The sequence below is a fragment of the Hyperolius riggenbachi genome, chromosome 2, assembly GCF_040937935.1.
Source record: "Hyperolius riggenbachi isolate aHypRig1 chromosome 2, aHypRig1.pri, whole genome shotgun sequence".
Lineage (NCBI taxonomy): Eukaryota > Metazoa > Chordata > Amphibia > Anura > Hyperoliidae > Hyperolius > Hyperolius riggenbachi.
In genome coordinates, this window is record NC_090647.1 from 131,576,607 (window position 1) to 131,601,393 (window position 24,787).

At 43.4% G+C, this 24,787-nt stretch overlaps 1 protein-coding gene across 5 annotated transcripts in view; it reads left to right on the forward strand.

Annotated features, from left to right (window-relative positions):
* The window catches only part of B4GALNT1 (beta-1,4-N-acetyl-galactosaminyltransferase 1), a 223,828-nt gene that overhangs the window by 133,254 nt on the left and 65,787 nt on the right, over positions 1-24,787 (forward strand). For all 5 annotated transcript variants that reach the window (XM_068267426.1, XM_068267423.1, XM_068267424.1 and 2 more), the window contains exon 5: positions 20,336-20,376. In XM_068267426.1, coding sequence (XP_068123527.1) covers positions 20,336-20,376 — 41 coding nt within the window. The remainder of the gene's footprint in view (positions 1-20,335; positions 20,377-24,787) is intronic.

A 24,787-nucleotide genomic window follows, 5' to 3' on the forward strand; every position in this document is an offset into this window, starting at 1 on the left:
GGCATGGGCAAACTCAGCCCTCCAGCTGTTAAGGAACTATAAGTCCCACAATGCATTGCAGGAGTCTGACAGCCACAGTCATAGCTCATAAAGGCAAATGTATTGTGGGACTTGTAGTTTCGTAACAGCTGGAGGGCCGAGTTTGCCCATGCCTGCCATAGAGGGACTGTTCCTCCAAAATAGGGACAGTTGGGTGCTATGCCTTTATTCTGGAAACAAATCTGTGAAAGTGGAAACACTGTGTATTTAGCTGTCAGCTGAGTTTTTACGCTGTGCCTTTACATGTTACGTATTCACAGCTCAACCATAGCTCATAGTAGTACTTATTTCCACAGGCAAATTTGTTTCTGCTTCAACCCAATTACATTTTTTTTCTAAATAGTTTTTTTGTGTAAAGATAAACAGGTGATTTTTGTGTGTAGATAAGCAGGTGAAAGGGCCAGTAGATAAAGCGATGGAAGGCTAGGTTTTCTTAGATATCAATTGCTCTCTGATTCTGGTAGACAGGTGGCACAAATGAGACAGACCCTAGAGGAAAGCGACAAGTGCCTTCAGCTGTTTTTCACCGCTGCTCCTCCGCAGTTGGATTTGCTCAAGTCCCATGTGCTCAGGAACTCCCTTGACAAACATAAGCTGCTGTTCTGAATGCAGTGCTTTTATGTTACCCACAGTCCCCTGCCTCTCAGCTGCTTCATTACAAAATGAATGAATGAAAGAAGTTAATAAAGGAGGATTGTCAATAATTTGCTTAGAGTTTATGTGAACCTATGATGACAAAAGTATGGGAGCTGCCAGTGTCGACTTACTAGTTATTACCAGTTGGGGCCACCAGTACCCGTGGATATATTCCTGTAAAATATTTCCCTTTATGCCTTATTTTGTAGATACCACAGGGTTAAACCTGCTGTCACAGGTATCACTCCCCCCACTGTCTTCTGGTAAGTGAGGTATGGCTCGAGTGACCCCCACCAAAACAGGATGCAGGAAGGGGCATAGCCAAGCTGCCACTCAGTCCCTCTCCTATTGGGATGAATTGGAGCAGGATAGTGCAGCCAGTTAGGACAGAGCTGCTCTTGGAACTGAAAATACCTGAAACCTTTAAAGGACAACTGAAGTGAGAGGGATATGAAGGCTGCCATATTTATTTCCTTTTAATCAATACCAGTTGCTTGGCTATCCTGCTGGTCCTCTGCTTCTAATACTTTTAGCCATAGACCACGAGCAAGCATAAGCAGATCAGGTGTTTCTGACATTATTGTCAGATCTGACAAGATTAGCTACATGCTTATTTCTGGTGTTATTCAGACACTACTGCAGCCAAATAGCTCAGCAGGGCTGCCAAGCAACCGGTATTGTTTAAAAGGAAATAAATATGGCATTCTCCATATACTTCTCACTTCAGTTGTCCTTTACATCTAATAACATGGTCCCTTTCAGTTTAACTTAACTTCCTGCTCTCCCAGTTTGCTCCAGTGTTGCTCCTGTACCTCAGTATTGACGAATCTTTTGATCTCTTTAGCCATGCACCAGCAGCCATGGCCATCAACATGCTTACTTATAGTGAGTATGCACAAGTTCTTAAACTGCGCTTGGCTATTAAAACGGCTTTCCTGGTGTTTATTAATCATTGAGGGAAAAAGCATTGCAGCATTCCATCAAAAAAGTTGCTGTTTAAGGGCTCAGACACACTATAAGCGCTTTTCTGAACTTTCAGAGAGCTTTTTAAAAAGCACTCCCATTGACATGTATTCAAATCATGGTAAAATTGCGTGATTTTACTGTGATCGCAATTTTAATGTATGTTAATGGGGAAGTGTCAATAGAGCTCAGAAAAGCGCTTATAGTGCATCTGAGCCCATAGTGTATGTTTACAGTATCAAAATGCAAAGTTTCAGGATGCCCTGCTCTTGTGATGCAATATTGCAGTAACCTATTGATGGTTGATTTATAAAATATAGAGCTGTGGTGTCAATCACTTAAAGAACTGCCCACTTATTAGAAATTGCTTGTTAATTTACTGATATTAATGCCATATTTGTTTTGTAAATCAATAACTGAAGAAAGTATGAAGGTCAGGACATTTATTACTGTATATACTTTAATATAAACGGAGGTACTTCGTTTTTCCTTTGGACGCCAAAAAAAAAAAAAAAAAAAAAATGTTTTGAGTATAAACCTAGGTTAGAAACCCAGGCTGCTAATTTTAACATCCCCATATTGCTTCCCTTGTGTCTAGTGGTCCCCCCTGCCTTCCCTATACAGCTTACATGGTGTCACCTTCCTTATCTTATGTTTCCCTGGTGTCTAGTGCCTGCCCACCCTCCCTCCATGTGTCCCCTTTTAGTGTGTACTAGAAGCAGAGGTGGTAGAAAGGCATTTTTCCCGATTCGGGTCCAGACACACTGCATGCAGCGCCCCCTTGTCTTCCCTCGCGTCGGATTCAGCCTCTCCGTCACAGCCTATCTATCCAATCATTGGATCAAACAGATCATTCCATCCGATTTCCAAATCTTTGATTGATTGACCGGATATGAAGAATCCCATGCACACATGCACAATGATTTTTCTGATAAATCCTTTTTTTTAAGTTCCTGTAAGTAATTATTGATTCATATTGATCAGCTGACTGCACATGTGACCTGTGACATGTGCAGGATCAATTGATACATATGCCGGTACATACAGTTTATTTATGGCGGTCTCCAATCGGTCTGGAGCAAGATTTGGATCTGATCATTCTGATTTACGAGTACCAGCCCTTACTGCCTGCCATTTGTCCAATAATATAACAGCTGCAGAGGAAGCAGGCGCTGCATTATACACAGTATTGCACTAAATATGAAAATGGGGAAAGACTGGGACTAAATGCTTGTGGGCAAAAATAAATAAATCTATAAAATGGTTTAACCTATTTCAAACCGCAAGGCTCTGGCCCAAGAACCAGACCAGAGCCTTGTTTTAATGCAGCCATTCTGTGATTGGCTAACAGTGATCACCTGGTAAGATGCCAATGAAATTGGCTCTTTACCGATAGGAGGAAGCTTGGCTGTCGCATGACGTATGAGGTAGCGGGGATCGGCTCGGGACCACAGATAGCCACTGATGTGTTGTAGAGTCTACCTACCACGGTCCTGAACCAATTTAAATAGCTAAAATTCCAAAACTGAATCACTCCTTAAACAGGAACTGTTGCGACAATCTTAAAATTGAAAACACATACAAATAAAAAGTGCTTTTCTTCCAGAGTAAAATGAGCCATACATTACTTTTCTCCTATGTTGCTGTCACTTACAGTAGGTAGTAGAAATCTGACATTACTGACAGGTTTTGTGTTAATCCATCTCTTCATAGGGAATTCTCACCATGGCCTTTATGCTTTACTAGTAGACCCAAGCTGGTTTAAAAACAGGCTCTAGGTCTGTTTTTGTTTTAACTACGCGCCACCGTCCACCCGCTTGGCTCACTGGCCCCGTCCTCCAGTCCCAACTGCTGTCCGGGTCCGTGCTGCGCACATGCGCAGTAGCAAAAAGCATGGACCCGGCTACACAGGGACAGCGTGACGCAGGGACACAGGTTTTATTATAGAGGATAAAGGCACTCCCTGAAAAAGATTTATACAAAGATGCTGACCATACACTTTTTTGGCAGTTGGACGGAGCAACAGCCATTCACTAAGGGTTCTTTCACACTAGAGCCAGTTTCCTGCGTTTTGACGCAAAGTTGTTAACCAAGGTTAAATGAAAGTCCATAGACTTTCATTTTACCTTTCACACCTGACGCTGCATTTCGGTACGTTGCGGTTCGAAGCACCCGGGAGCTTTAAATCGGGAGCTGGCGTTTTCCCGTCGGGTGAATTAATAGCTACCGCCACCGATTGCGTCGCATAACAGCATCCCGACGACACGCCGCAGGCTATTCTACGCGTTGTCTGATGTGAAAGAGCATTTGAAAATAAAGAAATCCCTGTGAAACCCCCATGAGGAGATGGGCTAGTCCAAAACCTGTCGGTTCTGTCAGATTTCTACTACCTACTGTACAGTGACAGCAACATAGGAGAAAGTAGTTTATGGCTCATTTTACTCTGGAAGAAGCGTACTTCTTAATTGTTTGCGTTTACATACATTTTAAACTATAAGATTTTCGCGATAGAGGTCCTTTCAATAATTCGGGTGTCATTCAGTTGAATATATGCGGAAAAACGAATTGTGAGCCACATTCATACAATGTAATATAGCTTATCACAATTCATTGCTGTTTGTTTTTAATTATAGACATTAGGATTATTTTCTCCAACATTTCTTTTTTTAATGTAAATGCAATCCAGTTTTTCTCCTTTCACACCACGCCCATTGAGTTGTAGAATAATTCTGCATATCAAATCACTTTTCATACAATTCGGTGGGCCTGTTCACATCTCTGCATTGTAATGGATTGCACTATTCTAACTCTCTACATGCAGATGTTGAATTAAGGTGTACGGTATAATGCTGGGTACACACAATGCGATTTCGCGCTCGATCAGCGGGATCGATTATTTCCTACATGTTCGATCGAACATGTCGGAAATCATTAATCGATCCGGCTGATCGTGTGTACCCAGCATTACCCCCACAGCATCCAATGCAGTTTACACACATTATAACGTGTGTGTTATGTAACCCTAAGGGCGATCGGCGGCTGAAGTGCACCGAAATGCAGCAAACCATGCGCGGTGATTCAGTGCTGAATTGCAGCGCATTCATGGAAACAGCAGACAGTGCAGTCTATGCGCTGTCTGCTGTCCTTCCTATCACGTTTCCTTAAAGAGACACTGAAGCGAAAAAAAATGATATTATGATTTGTATGTGTAGCACAGCTAAGAAATAAAACAGGTAGCCATACACTGGTCGATTTGCCATCAGCTTCGACCAACTGACAGATCCCTATCTGATCGAATCTGATCAGAGAGGGATCGTATGGCTACCTTTACTGAAAACAGATTGTGAACCGATTTCAGCCTGAAACCGTTCACAATCTGTTGTGGTGGTGGTGGTGCTGCCGCCGCTCCCCCCGCCCACATGCCCGCATACATTACCTGCTCCGCCGGCGCGACTCCAGTCCCCAGGTCACCGCTGCTCCGTCTCCGCTCTGGTCTCCGGCCCGGCATGCTTTACTTCTTCATGCCCGGCAGGAAGTTTAAACAGTAGAGCGCCCTCTACTGTTTAAACTTCCTGCCGGGCAGGAGGAACTGAAGCATGCCGGAGACCAGCGCGGACACGGAGCAGCGGTGACCGGGCGTAGACGTGCCGGCGGAGCAGGTAATGTATGCGGTTCTATTGCGTCGGTCGTCGGGTACTCGAACGCCGCTAGCGACGCGCTCCCTACCCGCGGGCGATCGACGCTAATTTTCCGCATGGAGCGATCGACGGGATCGGACGAAAAGGATCGAAATTCGGCGTGTAGCGTGAACGATTGGCAGCAGATTCGATCCCAGTGATCGAATCTGCTGTCAAAACGGCGGCGAATCGGGCCAGTGTATGGCCACCTTTTAGTGTAATTGTTTCCAGTACAGGAAGAGTTGAGAAACTCCAGTTGCTATCTCTATGCAAACAAGCCATTAAGCTCTCAGACTAAGTTAGTCCTGGAGAGGGCTGTAATCTGACTTTTATTATCCCAACTGTTTCTGGACTATTTACTTTTCCTCTGCTAGAGGAGAGGTCATTACTTCACAGACTGCTCTGAAAGACTCATTTTGAATGCTGAGTGTTGTGTAATGTGCACATATTATAGAATGATACAATGTTAGAAAAAAGACTATATACCTGAAAATAAAAGTATGAGAATATTTTCTTTGCTGCTAATCTTCTAGTAATTATTCATAGTACACAACCAATTCACTATATCATATTTTTTTTTTCCGCTTCAGTGTCTCTTTAAGCGCGACTGAAAGTGCGCTATACGGAAACGACCCCTTACAGTGTAAATCCAGACTTAAGGTGAACCTGAGGGGAGAGTGATATGAAGGCTGCCATAATTGTTTCCTTTTAAACAATACCAGTTGCTTGGCAGCCCTGCTGAGCTATTTGGCTGCAGTAGTGTCTGAATCACACCAGAAACAAGCATGCATCTAATCTTGTCAGATCTGACAATAATGTCAGGAACACCTGATCTGTTATATTTGTTTTCAGGGGCTAGGTAGGGCTAAAAGTGTTATGCTGGGAATACACCATCAGATTTTTTTGCAAATAGATGTTTAAATAGATAATTTCCGACAGGTCCGATCTTATTTTCAATCGTTTTTCTGATCGATTTTCTCATAGAAGTGAATGGAAATCGATCGGAAAAACGATCAGAAAATTGATCGGACAAAATCTGCTGAAAAATCTCATTGTGTATTCCCAGCATTAGAGGCAGGGGAGCAGCAGGACAGCCAGGCAACTGGTATTGCTTAAAAGGAAATAAATATGGCAGCCTCCTTATAACTCTCACCTTGGGTTCACATTAACCCTCCTGGCAGTTTGGCAAAATCCGCCAGGGGGCAGCAAAAAATTTTTATTTTCATGTAGCGAGACGAGGTCTCGCTACATGATAGCCGCTGCTCAGCGGCATCCCCCCAGCCCCTCCGAGGAGATCAGGAGATCAAAGAACGGGATCTCCTGGAGGGCTTCCCCCGTTGGCCAGGCAGCGCACGGGGTCTGGGGGGGGGGGGGGGGGCTGCGGCGACGCGTATAGCGGCGGATCGGCGGGTAGCGGCGTCGATCGGGCACTGCACGCAGCTAGCAAAGTGCTAGCTGCGTGCAGCAAAAAAAAAAAATTATGCAAATCGGCCCAGCGGGGCCTGAGCGGTGCCTCCCGGCGGCATAGCCCGTGCTCAGCACGGGCTTACCGCCAGGGAGGTTAAGAACCTGCACATACAAATGGTACCTGTGTTGTGCTAAAAATACATGAAGCGGCACACAGAGGCGCATCGCGTTAGTGTACCCATCAGAAGGTGTTGTCTATGCACTGTCTGATGTCCTTGCGTATTGCACAGTGACGCACGTTGCTGAAGTTGGCAGCACATCAGTGGCTCAGGCCCTTGCTGTGTTATTTAGCGGTACTATTCAGGGGAAGTGGATTGGCTATCACAGATACAGGAAGGATTGTGCAGTCCCTGCTGCTGAAGTCCTTGCTAGTGTTTTTATTCATTCATTGACTTACATTCTATATGAGTCAGTATGTCACACTGCTTACGAAATCAGTAGTGAAACAGGCGTTTATTCAGGACTGCCCCTTCTGTGCGGGCTGTGGAAACTGTTCTCAGCCATTGGGAACATTCCCTTCCTGTTAAAGCTGACGGTGGTGAATACATGGTAAAATATGCAGCTGCAGCAAGCCTCCTTCTCTAAGCCCCTGACACACCTCATGACATAATCCGTACTGGAAATCAGCAGCAAAACAAATTCCCTCAATGGAGTGTGTGTGAATCATCCTGTGACTATTTCATTGCTGTCTGCCACTTGCCTGCTGGCTACACTACTGCTATTCTGCTATGGCTTTGAAGAAAATGTAGATGGGTGATGCACAAGTCTGTGTACATAATAATGTTGTTAAAAATAGTTTCCATTACTATTTGCAGTCTGCTTAAAGGGAATCTGAAGTGAAAATTAACTTATATGATTTGTATGTGTAGTACAGCCAAGAAATGGAGCATTAGTAGCACAGAAACCAGTCTCGTATTGTTTCCAGTACAGGAAGAGTTAAGAAACTTAACTTGTTATCTATGCAAAAGAGCTTCTCTGAGCTCTCTGCCAGTTTAGTCTGCTACAGTGTTGCTTTCTGAGGCACTTATACTTCAAATAAACCGTGAAAGGCAACTTCAGATGAGATTTTTACTGCAGGGGAGTTTAAAAGTTTCATAGATTAAAATGCGGAGTGTAGTTTGTAAACTGAAAATATGATAGAATGATGCAATGCTATATTGAACAGCCATATACCTGAAAATAAGCAGAAGACTCTTTTCTTTGCTACTAATGTTCTATTAATTATCCATACTACACATACAATTCATTATATCATAGGGGATTTTTTTTTTGCTTCAGGCTAAGTTCACAGTGGGACGTTAAAGTGGCGCGTTAAAACAGCATTTAACGCAGAATAACTCACTGCAATGAAAAATCAATGCCCTGTTCACAGTGCACACGTTGCGTTGATGTCTAACGCTGCACGTTAAATAAAAGTACTGCATGCAGTGCGTTATACACGTTATTAGCTGCGTTGGACTGTTTGCACATGCTCAGTAATGACTTGGAAGCATACTTTTCATTGCCTGTATTTTTTACTGTATCTGCTGTATGCGACGGTAACGCTGCGTTGCCACTTTTTGGGCGCGTTGTGTTGTAAGCTTGCGGTGCGACTTTAACGTGGCATCAAAACGCAACGTCCCACTGTGAATCTAGCCTCAGGCTGGTTTCACAGTGGGATGTTAAAGAGAACCCGAGGTGGGTTTGAAGAATATTATCTGCATACAGAGGCTGGATCTGCCTATACAGCCCAGCCTCTGTTGCTATCCCAAACCCCCCTAAGGTCCCCCTGCACTCTGCAATCCCTCATAAATCACAGCCACGCTGCTGACACACAGCTTGTCAGAGCTGGCTGTGTTTATCTCTATAGTGTCAGTCTGCTGCTCTCCCCGCCTCCTGAAGAACTCCGGTCCCCGCCTGCATCCCTTCCCTCCCTGCTGATTGGAGGGAAGGGACGGGGGCAGGGACCGGAGCTATGCAGGAGGCGGGGGAGCAGCTGAGACTGACACTACAGATGTAAACACAGCCTCACAGCACGGCTGTGATTTATGAGGGATTGCAGAGTGCAGGGGGACCTTAGGGGGGTTTGGGATAGCAACAGAGGCTGGGCTGTATAGGCAGATCCAGCCTCTATATGCAGATAACATTCTTTAAACCCACCTCGGGTTCTCTTTAAAGTCCCACGTTACAGCAGCCAGTAACGCAGCCTAACTCACAGCACTGTAAAATCAATGTGCTGTTCACAGTGCACACGTTGCGTTACATTGTAACGCAGCACGTTTAAACAAAGTGCTGCATGCTGTACGTTATACTGGGCTAAGCAGCGTTAGACTGTTTGCACATGCTCAGTAATGTTGGAGGAGGAGGTCTCCGCTCCTCCTCAGCGGCCAGCCACATGGCTAATTAATATTCACTGCACTGTGGTGACTCATGGTGGGACTGTAGTGTTGTCCGGATCCTGAACGAATCATTCATTTGATCAGGATCTTTTTTCAGTCGAATCATCCGGATCATCACAATGAAAAATTCGGTTCACAGTAAATGTCTGTCTGGAAGAAACAGGAACACACAGAATGTACAGTGCAGGGAAAGTCCTGTCCTGCTAGTCATTTCACCCAGTCTGCTTCCCTAGTAAAATGATTCAAATGATTCGGTTCAAAGATTCGGATCTTTTCAATGATCCGATTCAAATGATTCGAATCCTTCAAAATATCCGGACTTCCCATCACTATCCTGGAGCGGCTGCTTTGAGAGCTGCATAACGCAGCTCAATCTGACGTCCAACTTCAACACCACCATGCGTTGCGTTAGGGGCACGTTATGCGACCATAACGTCCCCTAAAAAGCAACGTCTTGGTGGGAAAGTAGCCTCAGTGTCACTTTAGGCCTCTTTCCCACCAAGACGTTGCGTTTTAGGGGACGTTATGGTTGCATAACGTGCCCCTAACGCAACGCATGGTGGTGTTGAAGTTGGACGTCAGATTGAGCTGCGTTATGTGGCTCTCAAAGCAGCAGCTCCAGGATAGTGATGGGAAGTCCCTGCACTGTACATTCTGTATGTTCCTGTTTCTTCCAGACAGACATCCACTGTGAACCGAACATTGTGATGATCCGGATGATTCGACTCACAAAAAAGATCCGGATCAAATGAACAATTCGTTCATGATCCGGACAACACTACAGTCCCACCACGAGTCACCACAGTGCAGTGAATATTAATTAGCCATGTGGCTGGCTGCGGAGGAGGAGGGGAGACCTCCTCCTCCAACATTACTGAGCATGTGCAAACAGTCTAACGCTGCTTAGCCCAGTATAACTTACAGCATGCAGCACTTTGTTTAAACGTGCTGCGTTACAATGTAACGCAACGTGTGCACTGTGAACAGCACATTGATTTTACAGTGCTGTGAGTTAGGCTGCGTTACTGGCTGCTGTAACGTGGGACTTTAACGTCCCACTTAAAGGACAACTATTGGGAAAAAATACACCATTTAAAATGCATACATATAAATGTACATATCTCTCTCAGTCAAATGTATTATAAATATTTTTTTCCTATGTCACTGTCACTTGCAGTAGGTAGATCTGTCAGGTTTTTGACTAGTCCATTTCTTCATGCAGGATTTTCAGTTATTTCTCTATTTACAAAAACACTGACTGAACTGCAGTTACTCAGTCCAACTGCCAAAATAGTGTGCGGACAAGTAGGGAGGGGGCTGCCATGTTTTTATAGATCTTTTCCTGAAGTTCTTTTGTAAAGACTAAAGGTAATACTGGGAATCCCCCACGAGGAGGCAGACTAGTCCAAAACCTGTCAAATCTGTCAGCTTTGCACTACTGCCTTTTTACTTTTAAAAGTGATGGCAATTTATAGTGCATTTTATATGTATGTATTTTAAATTGTACAATTTTTTTGCGATAGTGGGCCTTTAAAACTGACAGTAAACTCACGCCACCCTTCCCTGCTGCATTTGCAGCAGTGCTCTATGTACTGTGCAACACAGTCATGTGACTTCCAGAACCTCTTAGCTTATAATAGGATTAGGCCTTGTTACTTTTCAACTCATGGAGTAATCCATTGACTAGCAGCAAACTTCATAATTCCTTTTTATCCATGTTAATGCTAGAAACAAATGGCTGTGTGTTATACTAACATAAAATCCAAGTAATCAAACTAAAATAATGTTTGCCATTAATCCTACATTTAGAACCAAACTGAAAATATTACGTTTTTCTTAACTAGAGTTGAATCCCCAAATTAGCATAATGACAGCTTATGAGCTGGTGCACACCAGAGCGGTTCTGGAGAGTTTTTTCTAAAACGCTTGCAGGAGGAAAACCGCGTGGCTAATGAAAGTGAATGGGATGGTGCACACCAGAGCGGTTCATTTTTTCCACAAATGCAAACTCGGGTGCTGCAGCATTTTTTAGATTTCTGAGGCGTTTCTGCCTCAATGTTAAAGTATAGGAAAGTGAAAAACCGCTCTGAAAAACACTAGATCAGATCGGTTTTCCAGGCGTTTTTGTTGCAGAAGCTGTTCAGTAACAGCTTTTACTGTAACAATATGTGAAATCTGCTACACAAAAATGCTCCAAAAAACGCTAGGCATGTTTAGAAAACATGCCGAGGATTGCTCTGAAATCTGCTTCGAAAACCTCTAGCGTTTTGCAGATCTGCTAGAGGTTTTTGGTGTGCACTGGGCCTTAGTCTGGTACACACTTTGAGTTAAAATTAGCCATGCGCTGACCAATTTTACCACCTCCATGTAGCATGGAGGTTTACCTACACAGTCTGCTCATAGTATTCAATATCTGTTCACCCTCACTACATGTAGGTGGAAAAATAAAGGTGGGTGCACACGTCAGATAAAAGTCTTTGGAAAATGAAAGATCACAGACCAATTTTACCCCCTTCCATGTAGTATGAGAGCCATACCTACACAGTCTATTCTATGGAGCTGAACTCCCCATCAGATAAAAATCTTTGCAAGATGCTGCACACACAGATGCTGTACACATTCAAAAGATCAGTATCTGCAAAAGATCAATCCCTGCAAAATGCATTCATAGTCTATGACATCTGCAGATCCCATACACACCTTGTTTAATGGACATTCATCTGCAGATCAGACAATTATCTGCCGATCTGAAGATCCAACCTGGCGGATCTGATCTACAGATAATTGTCTGTTAAACAAAGTGTGCATGAGATCTGCAGATATCATAGACTATGAATGGATCTTTTGCAGGAACAGATCTTTTGCAGATACTGATCTGTTGAATGTGTACAGCATCTGTGTGTGCAGCATCTTGCAAAGATTTTTATCTGATGGGGAGTTCAGCTCCATAGAAAAGACTGTGTAGAGTATGGCTCTCATACTACATGGAAGGGGGTAAAATTGGTCTGTGATCTTTCATTTTCCAAAGACTTTTATCTTACGTCTGTATGAGCCTTTAGTCAGTGATTGGCAAATCATAATTGAAAGTGTGTACTAGGCTTTTTTTTTTTTTTTACATTAAACTCTTTGCGGGAGTGAGTCAGGAGTACTAATATACCACTGTGCTCGCTCCAAACCTCTAGTGGGTAGCACATAGCTGGAGATCCCTTTTATTAAAGGGTCTACAGTAAAGTTATGCCTGAGGAGCCCAGATAGATATTTAAACTAAGTGGTATTGTAGTTTCCTCTCATAAATGATCTAGGTCAAATATATTGAATAGGAATTTTACTGGCACATTACAATGCATTTCGCGGGTCTGGCCCCCTTCATCAGGTATTGTGCCGGTTTGGCTATAGTCTCACACTGAAAGTGTTTTGGGGGTGTTTAATTGCTCACAGTTAACCACTGCCAAAACCATCATTTTAAAGAAGATCTTCGTTATGCCCACTATAGCAGGGACAGAATTAGGTTGAGAAAAGTACAGATCAGATTTGCATGAAGCAAAATTTTGAAAGTACTGACCAGTTTTTTCAAGAGACCACCCCTTTACTTGTTTTCCCATACCCAGCACAGTTTCACAAAGTAGACCGGCAGTATATTTACAAAGAATGCAAACACAGGTCTTGAGGTTACTTAAATACTACTTCATTATTTAAACATCCGCAAACAGAACTGGTCTTACGTGTTTTTGATCATCGAATGCTGTAGACTTTGCCAGTTAAAACAGTATCATTTGAAATCACAAGCAGAGATGAACTAAGTGCAAACAGAGTGCAAAACGTGGCTTATTTCCAAAGCACTGTGAGCAGAACACGAGGGTTTAAACACCTGAAGCTGCTCTCTGGTTTTTTTTATGTCACATTTGAAACACTGGGTGGAAGGCATGGCAGACCTGCTGAACAAGCACTGGATAGCCAAGAACCTCTCACTGGTGTCTGAAGAGAATATGATGTAAAGAAACTCCACAGGACCTTCATCTACCAATGAGGGATGTGGTTACTGCACTTTCGTATAATACTACTAGTTGGAGGTTGTTAGGGTACAAAGGATGCCTTCTTACTTATAATCAGGCCCTCTAGCTCGAAGATCCATTGCGTTTTCTAGCCAGCAGCTAAAACAAAACTTCATACAAATTCTCAACAAAAATTCATACAAATTAGAATTATAAATTAAAATATGAGGAGCCATTATGATTTCTCAGTGTTTGATAAATAAGCTAAATTGGGCTCTTCTCTAATGTTAAACTTAATGGCATATGAGGGAACCCAAATAGCTCTGGGGCACGTCATACAGTAAGTTATGTACATCAGTAACCAAGAAGAAGTGAAGTGGGGAATGTTGAGGTCCTGTTGGCCTCCTGTCTCACTCCTCCTTCCAGTATTATAAAACATAAAGGGGTAAATAAGCCGTAAATATCAAACACTTTAATCTGGCAATTAGCACCCCAGTTTATGGAATATGACACAAAACGTCTCTATCTGCAAAGACATATACACATAACTTACCGGTTATTACACACATTAGGTCTGATTTGTTTTTTTTTTTTGTTTTTTTTTAAAGTTCCTCCAGCAAGAGATCATTGGTAATCCGTAATAAACTTGCACATTTGGTCTAGACATACTGTAAAGTGTCTGTTAGGTGGCAATGTTTTGCCTGGCCACATGAGGCCATAGTACGGGGCTGCTGAACATTGGTGGATGGCAGTGCACTGCAGTCGCATGCACACACATGCAGCCCAATTATTTTATTTTTTTTATAAATCCTGTCCAGATTTGCTCAGCATAACTTATGTAAATTAGGCTTATTTTGAAAATATTGCATGTTACTTACGCAGACAGGACAATTGTAGACTCTTCATTGTGTTAATAATTCAACCACAAAGAACTACGGTAGGTCAGACAATCTAACGGCACTGCACTGTCATCCATGTCAGAACTCACTTCCAGATTGCCTTTAGAAACCAAGTTTAGAAAACCTTTTCATTGTGAGCTTCACAAACTGGACTTCTGGCAAAATCTCTCCACACAACTATAAGAGCACCATGCTCATTGCCAAACATCGTCTGGAGTGGTGCAAAACACACCGCCATTGCACTCTGAGACTCTGTGTGCTTCACCATCTGGCAGTCTGATGGACAAATCTGGATCTGGCAGATGCTGGGGACTTGGAGGTGTGCATAGTGCCAGCTGTTAAATTTAATTGTATAGGGATGGTAGCTTAGGCCCAGTGCACACTGGGCGAATCTGCCGGCCACATCCGCTTGAAAATCCGCATGGCTAATGTATCTTTATGGGCCTCTTGCTGCACGTTTGCGGTTTGCTTAAAACCTCAAACCGCCGGTGTGCACCAGCCCATAAAGATACATTAGCCACGCTGATGCGGATGCGGCCGGCGGATCGCATACAAAATCCGCTCGGTGTGCACCCGGCAAATATCGGCTCTCTGCTCCCAAAACCGCTAGCATTTTGACGATCTGCTAGCGGTTTTGGTGTGCATTGGGCCTTTGAGTTGATTTTCATTGTTTGGGTCAAGTCGTAAAGGTGCAAAGGAAATCTTGGGTCATCTTAGTTGTATTGTGCTATCTACTGGATAACATGTAGAAAACCGCTAATTTAAAATATTGTAATGTAAACCTAGAATGAAGGCATAGTTATTATTTCAAGAGCAGTGACAATCCAAGTAAAGGAGAAACAAAGTCCCACACGAGGAACTGCAAAGAATGGAGTTCAGTCACAAGAGTTATATCCAATACATGTAAAGGACAGAAAATATGACATTATCTATATGATAATGAAAAAAGTACTGCCAAATAGCAACACAATATCAGGGAATCATAAAGATATCAAAGAAAAAGGATAAAAGTGCACGCATTCAAAAAAAGAGAACATGTCTAAAGGTGACCATTAACTATACAGTTCTCTGGACGTACACCACTAAAGGAAGTCGATCGGCACTAGATGACAGCTGGCCCAGGGGGTATGTAGGTGCAGTTGCTGTGCCTCCAGATAAGCATCAATCAGTATTACAACTTGAGGAAAAAAGATCCGAGCACCAGCTTGCCGTTCAGCAGTCACCTTTAATTACATCCCCAGCATCCCCATAACACACGTGAGAAAATGCCTTTTCTCACGTGTGTTATGGGGATGCTGGGGATGTAATTAAAGGTGACTGCTGAACGGCAAGCTGGTGCCCGGATCTTTTTTCCTCAAGTTGTAATACAGTTCTCTGGACAATCGACCATCCAGTTTGATTGTAATATCGATCAGAAATTATCGTAAGGGCCCACTAATGAAAGGAAAGCTGCTACGCAATTCAATTGTATTAAGGGAATCGATCTGAGAAACTGATTAGATTCGATATAACGATTACCTTAATGGCCACCTTTAGACCTGTGATATCTGCTATCAGTTTCCAGAGGGAACAAGTTTCATGGGATTGTAGGAAGAGGTCATTATTGACTGCAATCATTTTTCAAAGATCATTATGTTATTTACTTTATTAATCACAGCTTTAATAACAAAACATAAAGGTGTAAATAAGCCGTAACAAAACCTCTTTGTTTTCCAATGCTTAGCAAGATGGAACTTCACTGACATGGCTGTAAACTGATTCCAGAAACTAGTCACAAGAGGGCATGACCACCACATATGAATGAAGTAGCCTTCCCCTTCACAACTCCAGAAGCATAGAGAAGCATAGATCATTGGAGTCTGGGAAAAAGAGTTTCAGTCTAACAGGGATCAAAAGTGACCTGTGTAGAATTTTAACTTCCTCTCCTCATGCTGCACATAATGTGCAAGCATGATTAGCATGAAAGAAGACAATATAGGGTCTTTCAGTTCTTGCCATGTTAAATGTTGTTCCACAAATCGTCTGATTACCACAGCTGTGCATCCTGCCCACTTCGCAGCTGATCGAGGGGGCAGGTGGAAGAGCTTAAACTGTTCCCTCATGTGCTACATGCAGTGACTTCACAGGCATTACCCAGGGGTCAAGCAGGGGAGACGGTGCCACAGGGCTGCCCCCTCACAATACAGTCTGCACTCCCCTTGTATATGAGGGTTTTTTTTATCTGGGGTCAAGCCCGGATTAACATCACAGGATCCTATAGGCACAGATGTCCTGGCACCCTAGACTTCACCCTCCAGGAACTTACAAAGCCCCGTAAGTGTGCTGCCCATCCCAGCTGTTACTTCCCTTGCCCATCATAGGTAGCTACAGGTGCCCTTTAGTATTAGGTAGCCAAAAGTACCCTCAGTATTAAGTAACTAGTGGTGGCCCCGACTGAAGGGAGATCTAGTCAGTGGAATACTGAGAGCTGGGTGAGTAACCTCTCATTTACATTCTGCTCAGGACTCTGCATAGGTAAGGGGGCACTAGGGGAGAGGAGCCTTTCCATCATCAGGAGCCTGTAGGCATGTGCCTACAGTGCCTTATGGTAAATCCAACCGTCTTGCGTGCTGACTAAATCTGGCAGAAGCAACACCCTGGCAATATGTCTAGTCTACTTGTACACACATTTGTTTTTAGCATGGTAAGATTGGGTTGGTAACCATGTATCAGGAACCAGATGATCAGTCAAGTAACTTAAGAGGAGAGCAACTGCATTCAAGATGACCAGAGACTTCAATCCAACCAACAGATCAAGAAGGGGGGCCTAGAAGTATTGAACACACATAAAGAAGAAATACAGTATTATGGCATGGTCTCTTACTAGTTCTTACACTACCAGCACATAGAGATTTGGTAGAAGACTCATCGGCTAAGGCAGGGATATTTACCTGATCATCTGGGGCCCGTTTACACTGTGGTGGAATCCGCAGTTTCCCCGCAGGGAAACTCTGCCAAAGGGATGAATAGCGCAGCTGGCCAAATCGCTAGCGCAAGCGATTCGGCCGGCATCTCCAACCTTCCTTATGTGCTACATGTGCTAAGTATACAATTTTAACTGCTGTTTTGCCTTTCTGAAGTTTTGGTCTATTAAAGTTTAGAAGAAGTTTGCTTTTTAAACCATAGTGGATTGCTCCTGGGTTCTTTTTCTTCTTGAATGCATCTAGTGTTACCATGTTACATATCCGGATATTGCACTGCGGATGGATCAGTGTATTTTGTAGCACTGTGGCCTAGAGTGATGGCATAACAGGCATATGTTTGTTGTGCACTCTTTTTTTTTTTTTTTTCTTCGTAATTTGCATTTATTTGTGTTACCACATTCCTACTAAACCTTATTGTCTCAACCCTAAAGGTACCCATACACTTTGCATACAATTTGCATCAGATTCGACCATCCAATAGATTCCTGTCAGGTCGAAGAATTAAATCTATTGAAAATGGATGGAAATGCAGTGTTGCACCATTCCATCCGATGCAACACTATGGGTCATCGATCTTCTGCCAGCAGCCGATCGACCTACATTTTCTTTCTGGACCGATCGAGCAAATCTGTTGAAACCGGTCAGAAATCAATCGGCTGATTGATCATGCTTCCTGCTGCATCGCTTTCTAGCTGATTCAGAGTGGTTGAATTGGCCATCGATCGACGGCAGAAATTGACCTTAAAGGGTCACTTAAGCCAACCCAAAAAAATGAGTTTTACTCACCTGGGGATTCCACCAGCCCCCTGCAGCTGTTCGGTGCCCATGCCGTCTCCCTCCGATCCTCCTGTCCCCGCCGGGAGCCATTTCCAGTTTCGGCAACAGGAGCTGACAGGCTGGGAACACGAGTGATTCCTCGCGTTCCCACAATAGCGCCCTGTATGCTCTAGCAGCATACGGGGCGCTATTGCGGCCGGGAACGTGAAGAATCGCTCACATTCTCAGCCTGTCTGCTCCTGTCGCCGAAACCAGAAGTGGCTGCCGGCTGGGACAGGAGGATCGGAGGGAGACGGCATGGGCACCGAACAGCTGCAGGGGGCTGGTGGAATCCCCAGGTGAGTAAAACTCATTTTTTTGGGTTGGCTTAAGTGTCCCTTTAAGGATTCTTTAAGGTCATTTTTAGAGGCAGTGCTTCCAGTGACCGAATTTTTTGTGCTGTCGCGAACGGTTCGCAGCGAACAGGCCATGGGGAATGACTTTGGGGTCATATTACGCATTACTGCATAAACACTTTCCCGTCGGCCACGCGCCCTTGATTGCGCTCCTGCAGCTGGAAAAAGCTCTGCGCATGTGCACAACGTCATGCAGAGCACTCCCGCCCGCAGGCGCGCGATCAAGGACGTGCGGCCACCGGGAAAGCGTCTAAGCAGTAAAGCGTAGTATGATGAATGCGGAAATGACCCCGAGGTCATTCCCTATGGCCTGTTCGCTGCGAACAGTTCAGGCCATCTCTACTCATTTTATTACTTGAAGCAATGTAATGCAAGCTGCAAATATTCTATGTATTGATTCCTTTTTATATTCTGATGAAGGAAGTGGGAAGGTTTGCTTTAGGGTGAGTTACCTAAGCTGAATAATATTCAAACCAGATTGGACTCGTTGGTATAATTTGCACATAAAGGCCGCAACCCTGCAATTTACTGAGATTTATTAGCCCCGTCAAAGAAAATAAACGCCTTCAGATTTAAAAATCACTCAATCCTGTTTCTGCTGCATTACCCAACATTGGAAGGAGTTTTCTTGTGTTTCCTGCTGCTGAAACACAGAAACAGTGATCAAGAGTACATTTTATTAGTGACAAATTTAATAGAATAAATGTTGTTTATTTACATTTATCATTCTAAGTATTTTTTTCCCATTGTATTGTGTAGTAGAAATCATTGGAGGCGTAATGGATAGCACTTTTGCCTTGCAGTACAGGGGTCCCCAGTTCAATTCTGGGCCTGGACACTATCTGTATGGCCTTATTATATTTCCTCCCACATCCAAAAAGCATATTGATAGGTTAATTGGTCCTCTCAAAACAATGGCCTTAAAGGGAACCTTAAGTGACATCTGACATGAGATAGACATAATGGATATGTGTATATACAGTGCCAAGCGCACAAATTACTGTATGCTGTGGTGCTATTCTTCTTTCTCTGCCTGAAAGAGTTAATATTCAGCTATGCAGCTGACAGGTTTTATCTAGTTGGGACCAAGTCAGACTGTAGTGTCCCTCACTGGTAAGGAATTACAGCCATAAAATACTGTGCTCTAGTCTAGGAAGCCCAGTTCTCTGCCAGGAGAGAATAGAAAAAAAAGGTCAATAGATCATATATTTTAGCTTTCTGAAACACAGAGAAATACATTACATTCAGCTAAGACAAAACAACAAATCTGCTTTCAGTTTTTAAACATAACATAAAACTGCATCATTTTTAGGAGTAGGAGGATAGATACAATTGTTTATCTCCTCACTTTTTCATTTAAGTTTCACTTTTAGGAGTTTATTGACCACTTCCGTACCACCAGTCTCTGCCCCAGTAAGGAGAGACTGCTGGTACCAAAGAACGGCGCCTCCCAACGAATCGCCGCACATACCTGCCGGTCACGCCGATTCTCCATCCCTGCAGGCACATCGCTATGACAGAGCTGTGTGAGCAAGTCAGGAGCTGCTTTCATCAGCTCCTGACGCCGTTCATCAATGTAAGCCAAATGGGATTGGCTTACAGTGATGACCGGGTCAGGAGCCAATGAAAATCTGCTCCTGAACGGCTCACACAGCTCCGTTGTCATATAAACGGCAGGGCAAGTGATTTGTGGTGGGGAGAGAGCAACACGATCGGTGGTAGCGGCGGGTATAACTGGATCAAAACAGGGTGTAGATTTCAATCATTAAGGTCCAGAGGTTATTAATGATACAATCTCTCAGCCAATCAGATTAATGAATTACCGTAATACTTTTTTTTTTTTTTGGGGGGATCGATCCCATCGATCTGATCAGATTTGTTAGTAGGAATTCGTCCAGTATTGGCCACAACCGATCAATTATGATCTATTACCGAACTGCAACAATTTATCGGTTGTGGTATTGTATCATTACGGCAACCTTTAGATTATTATAGGGACATAAGACCATAACGGATATGGTAGGGATTGGATCGTGCGCACCTCTGGGGGACAGTTAGTGACATGACTATATACATGTAAAGCACATCAGAAGATATTAGCGTTATAGAAATACACAATTATAATAACCTCTTTGTTTTCTCCTTGCAGGATTGAGTTTGCTGGATCTTAATAAAAAAAGCCGTTATGAGGTAAGAACCTGTTTTTACTCATATCATTGTACTTGTGTGTGGAAATATTTCCTTTAAGTTGCACTATCATTTCATCATACATCCTTGGTACACATGTCCTTTTGTAATTTAATATTATTAAAAATGATCCTTCCATTTGTTTGAAACCTGCTGAGCTTATCTTAAAAATGCCTGGTACTTAGTGACCCTGAACAGTAGTTGGAATAAAACATTTCACTTACCTGGGGCCTCCTCCAGCTCACCGTAGGCTGCGAGGTTCCCCGGCGTCCTCCTGTCCGTATCCCTCCGGCGACTCCTGTTACCGGCAACACGCTCGTCATCATCACAGCGGCCGGCGTGACAAGTCTGCGCATGCGCGGTTTTCTAACTCTAAACCACGCATGACCTGTCACGCCGGCCACTGTGATAACGCGTAGTGGCCGGCGTGATGACGACTTGTGTTAAGATCCAGGAAGATTCGGTAACCGGAGCAGCCGGAGGGACACTGACAGGTGCCAGGAGGATGCCAGGGGACCTTGTGGCCTATGGTGGGCTGGAGGAAGCCCAAGGTACGTGAGATTGTTTATTCCAGCTACTGCTCAGGGTCCCTTTAAAGGGAACCTTAACTGACAGGGATATGGATGTTTCCTTTTTGCAAAATACCAGTTGCTTGTCAGTCCTGCTGATCTCTTTGGCTGAATCACACACCTGAAACAAGCATGCAGCTAATCCAGTCTGACTTCAGTCAGAGCACCTGATCTGCATGCTTGTTGAGGGGCTGTGACTAAAAGTATTAGAGACACAGGATCAGTAGGATAGCCAGGCAACTGGTATTATTTTAAAGTGGACCTGAACTCTTGCACAGGACAGAAGGAAAACATAGAGAAATGTACCCTGTATGTATTTAGAGAGTTTAGCCTGTCTAATCGCAAGTTGTAATTCGATCTCTCCCTGTGTCGCATGACTGCCTATGACAGATAAGCCCATTTGAAAGCACAGGAGGTTAACAATATGTCTGCTTCCGTGAATCAGGAAGTAGAAACAGTGCAGATTTATTTTAGGATTTGTATCCGCTATAACAAAGAAATGTTTTTTTGTTTAAAGATTATTATGTTGTTGTGTATCTTTTAGAGCAGAGAGGACGTTCTGAGTTCAGCTCTGCTTTAAAAGGAAAAATTCATATTCTTCTCAGTTTAGGTTCCTTTTAAATAGTAATCTTTTGCAAACATATAACCTGCGTAAAATACAGCCTGCCTAGAAAATGGCCTACAATCTTCCCTTTCCCTGAGGAGTTCTGAAGTGAGGTCATTGCTTGTTTAACCAGCCTGGCGGTATGGACGAGCTCAGCTCGTCCAATACCGCCGGAGGCTGCCGCTCAGGCCCTGCTGGGCCAATTTTCATCATATAAAAAGGTGCACACACAGCCGGCACTTTGCCAGCCGCGTGTGCTACCTAATCGCCGCCACAGCACGGCGATCAGCCGCGAGCAGCGGCGAAAGAGGGTCCCCCTAGCCGCCCGAGCCCAGCACAGCCGGACCAAACAGTTCCAGCCAGCGCTAAGGGCAGGATCGGAGGCGGCTGACGTCAGGACGTCACTACGCTCGTCGCCATCGCGTCACTACGCTTGTCGCCATCGCGGCCTTTCTTGTTACTTCTGATCGCCGGAGTACGCAACAGGAGCGCCCTCTAGTGGGCTTTCATGTAGCCAACTTTTAGTTGGCTGCATGCAATCTTTTTTTTTTTTTTTTTTTTTTTTTTAATTAAAAAAAACCGTCCGGTCGCCAGCCTGGCGATCTTAATAGAACGCCAGGCTGGTTAATCATCAGACCGCAATATTACTTAAAAATGCAAAGTGAATCGCAGCAGAGTTATTAACTTGTTACCGCTCCTAAGTGAGAAGTTCTACTTTAAAGAGTGAAACTACTGTGTACACGCTCGTGCGCACATCCATTTAAAGGTGAATGATTGCTGCTATAGGGGGGCCGGAGGAAGCCCCAGGTAAGTTCAGGTTTGCATTTTATACCTTCTCTAAGGGTTCCTTTAAACTGAAAAAAAAAAAAGGAACAATACGGATAAGAAGCATGAGGAAGAAAGTGGTTGTGTTTTTTTTTTCTGCAATGAAGTGTTAACACCTGCCTAGCCTATTAACCTCTTGTGTCATCTGTACTTGGCCTAAAGATGTGTGTACACCTCTAATTATTGTCATCCGTAGCCATCAGATTGCTAGGGCGACAGTTTGGGGCCCCATTGCTATACACATGCATTGCTCTGCCATTGCCGATTGATGCATCTGAACAGTATCAGAGGCCCCCGAACTGTCATCCTAGCAATCAAATCCAATCGCTACACACGCACAGGCTGGGGATACTGATCTGCTACATGTCCAGACATATGTGGTGTCATTTTAACTGGGAAGAGCCAAGGAATATATTTTGAAGTGTCAAAGAGCAGTAGCATTGGTAATGTGCAAATAAGATGTGCACACCTGAAAATAATTTTTGGAAAAGAGATTACCCAGAGAAAACCTAGACTCACCTGAAAAGAAAAACAATATATATATATATATATATCTATATCTCATGTAGATGTCCGTAGTAATGAAAAAGTTGTCGCTGCATCAATAGCGACATAAAATGCCAAATTTGTCAGGAACATGAACTAGTTAAAGACAAGAATAAGAAGACAGAACTGGCAGGAGTTAGGTAGGGAGGGTTTATTTTAGTGTACACATTTATTGCTATTGTCACCTTTCACTGAAGTGATCTGGGCATATTTACTACTAGCTGATGGCCTGGCGTTGCCCAGGTATGTATTTGGCTGGTGTTGGCTCTACCCACTTTTTCTAACCCTATCACACAATTAGTCAATTACCTAGTTTTTGAGCTTTGCGGTCTTTGGCGTCAATAATTTGCATTGAAATGAAACAAATCTGGCTGTGGCTCCACCCCCTTTTCTGAATTTGAACCCCAGTCACCCAATGACCAACTGTACCAGGTTTGAGGCTTGTGCCATTAACAGTGCAAGAATAGCAGCAATTAATGTTCCCCTTGAAAATCAATATGTAAATTTTGATTGGCTTTTGTAGTCACCACCCACTTTTCTGAATATTAATCCCAGTCACCCAGTGACCAACTTTGCAAAGTTTGAGAGCCCTACCATTAACAGCGTAAGAATGGCTGCAGTTTACATTTTCCAATGAAATTTGTATTTGTCTCCGCCCACTTTTTTGGTTATGGGGATGAAAAGTATCCTATATGTTATTCCAGGTAATGTACTGTGTGTGTGCCAAATTTCATTCAAATCCGTTCAGCCATTGTTGCTTGATTAACAAACATCCAAACTTTCGCATTTATAATATTCGTGAGATATAGACATGCAACTCGTTCATCAAGTATTTCAGGCCCAGAATTTGCATAAGATGTTTGTGATTTTTAGTGCTGATATTTGGGCAGTGTTTGGTCTTGTGTAATCTTGGAGGGAGAGAAATTGACTTTTTCACACACCCTGTTAAGAGTGATAAGCCATACCTCAGGCACCCTTTTGAGTTTTCTGAGTTAAGATACCTCTTTAAATACAAAAGGGGCTAGCAGCCACACGCGCACACACACAGTACGGACTCATCCACAGCTGTGCTTCACCACTTGGGACCTGCAGGGAGCCCCAACCGGGGTGATCGTTAGAACAACAGTTAAACTGGATCTGAGATAAACTTTTACTCATTGCATAATTGTGTTCCTTTCATATTGTTTATAGGGCATTCCTTAAGCCAAATAATTTTTTGTTTTAATACTCTACTTCCCTATAAACTAAACAAACCTTGCCCACAGCTTTTCAGAGTGCCCTGGTCTTTTCAGACAGTAGCAAGGGCTCATTGGAGCTCAGTCTGAGCAGGAGGACGGGGAGGTGTTACTAGCCAGAGATTCCAGAGGCAGAGGGGAGGAGGAGGGTGAATTAGGTTTTCACAGGCTGAGTGCTGGAGATGCAGATCAGCTTGCCTGTGTGTAATGTTTACAAGCAACATGGCTGCTGTCATTGTATCACAGGAAGAAATGATCATATTCTGTTGAAGCTGTTTGCAGCTATATTTGTTATGTAAACTATCTGAACTTAGATAAGATATACAGACAAGTTACTTGTTATAGTTAGTTTTTCATCTCTGATCCGCTTTAAGCTAGAGGCACTCAAAACACTTAACATATTTAAAAAACATTTATTAACAGGTATAATATAGAAGAATTCTTGCACTCATTTACACACTTTTATTGGATATAAACAAAAAAAGATAACACTCTTTCTAAAGGGGCACATACACTTGTTGATTTCAGCCATCAATCGATTCTATGGAATCAATCGATCAATTGTAAATCGATGCTATTGAATCAGCCGATCGATTTTCTGGCCAATTTTGATCAGTTTCGATCGATTTGATCTA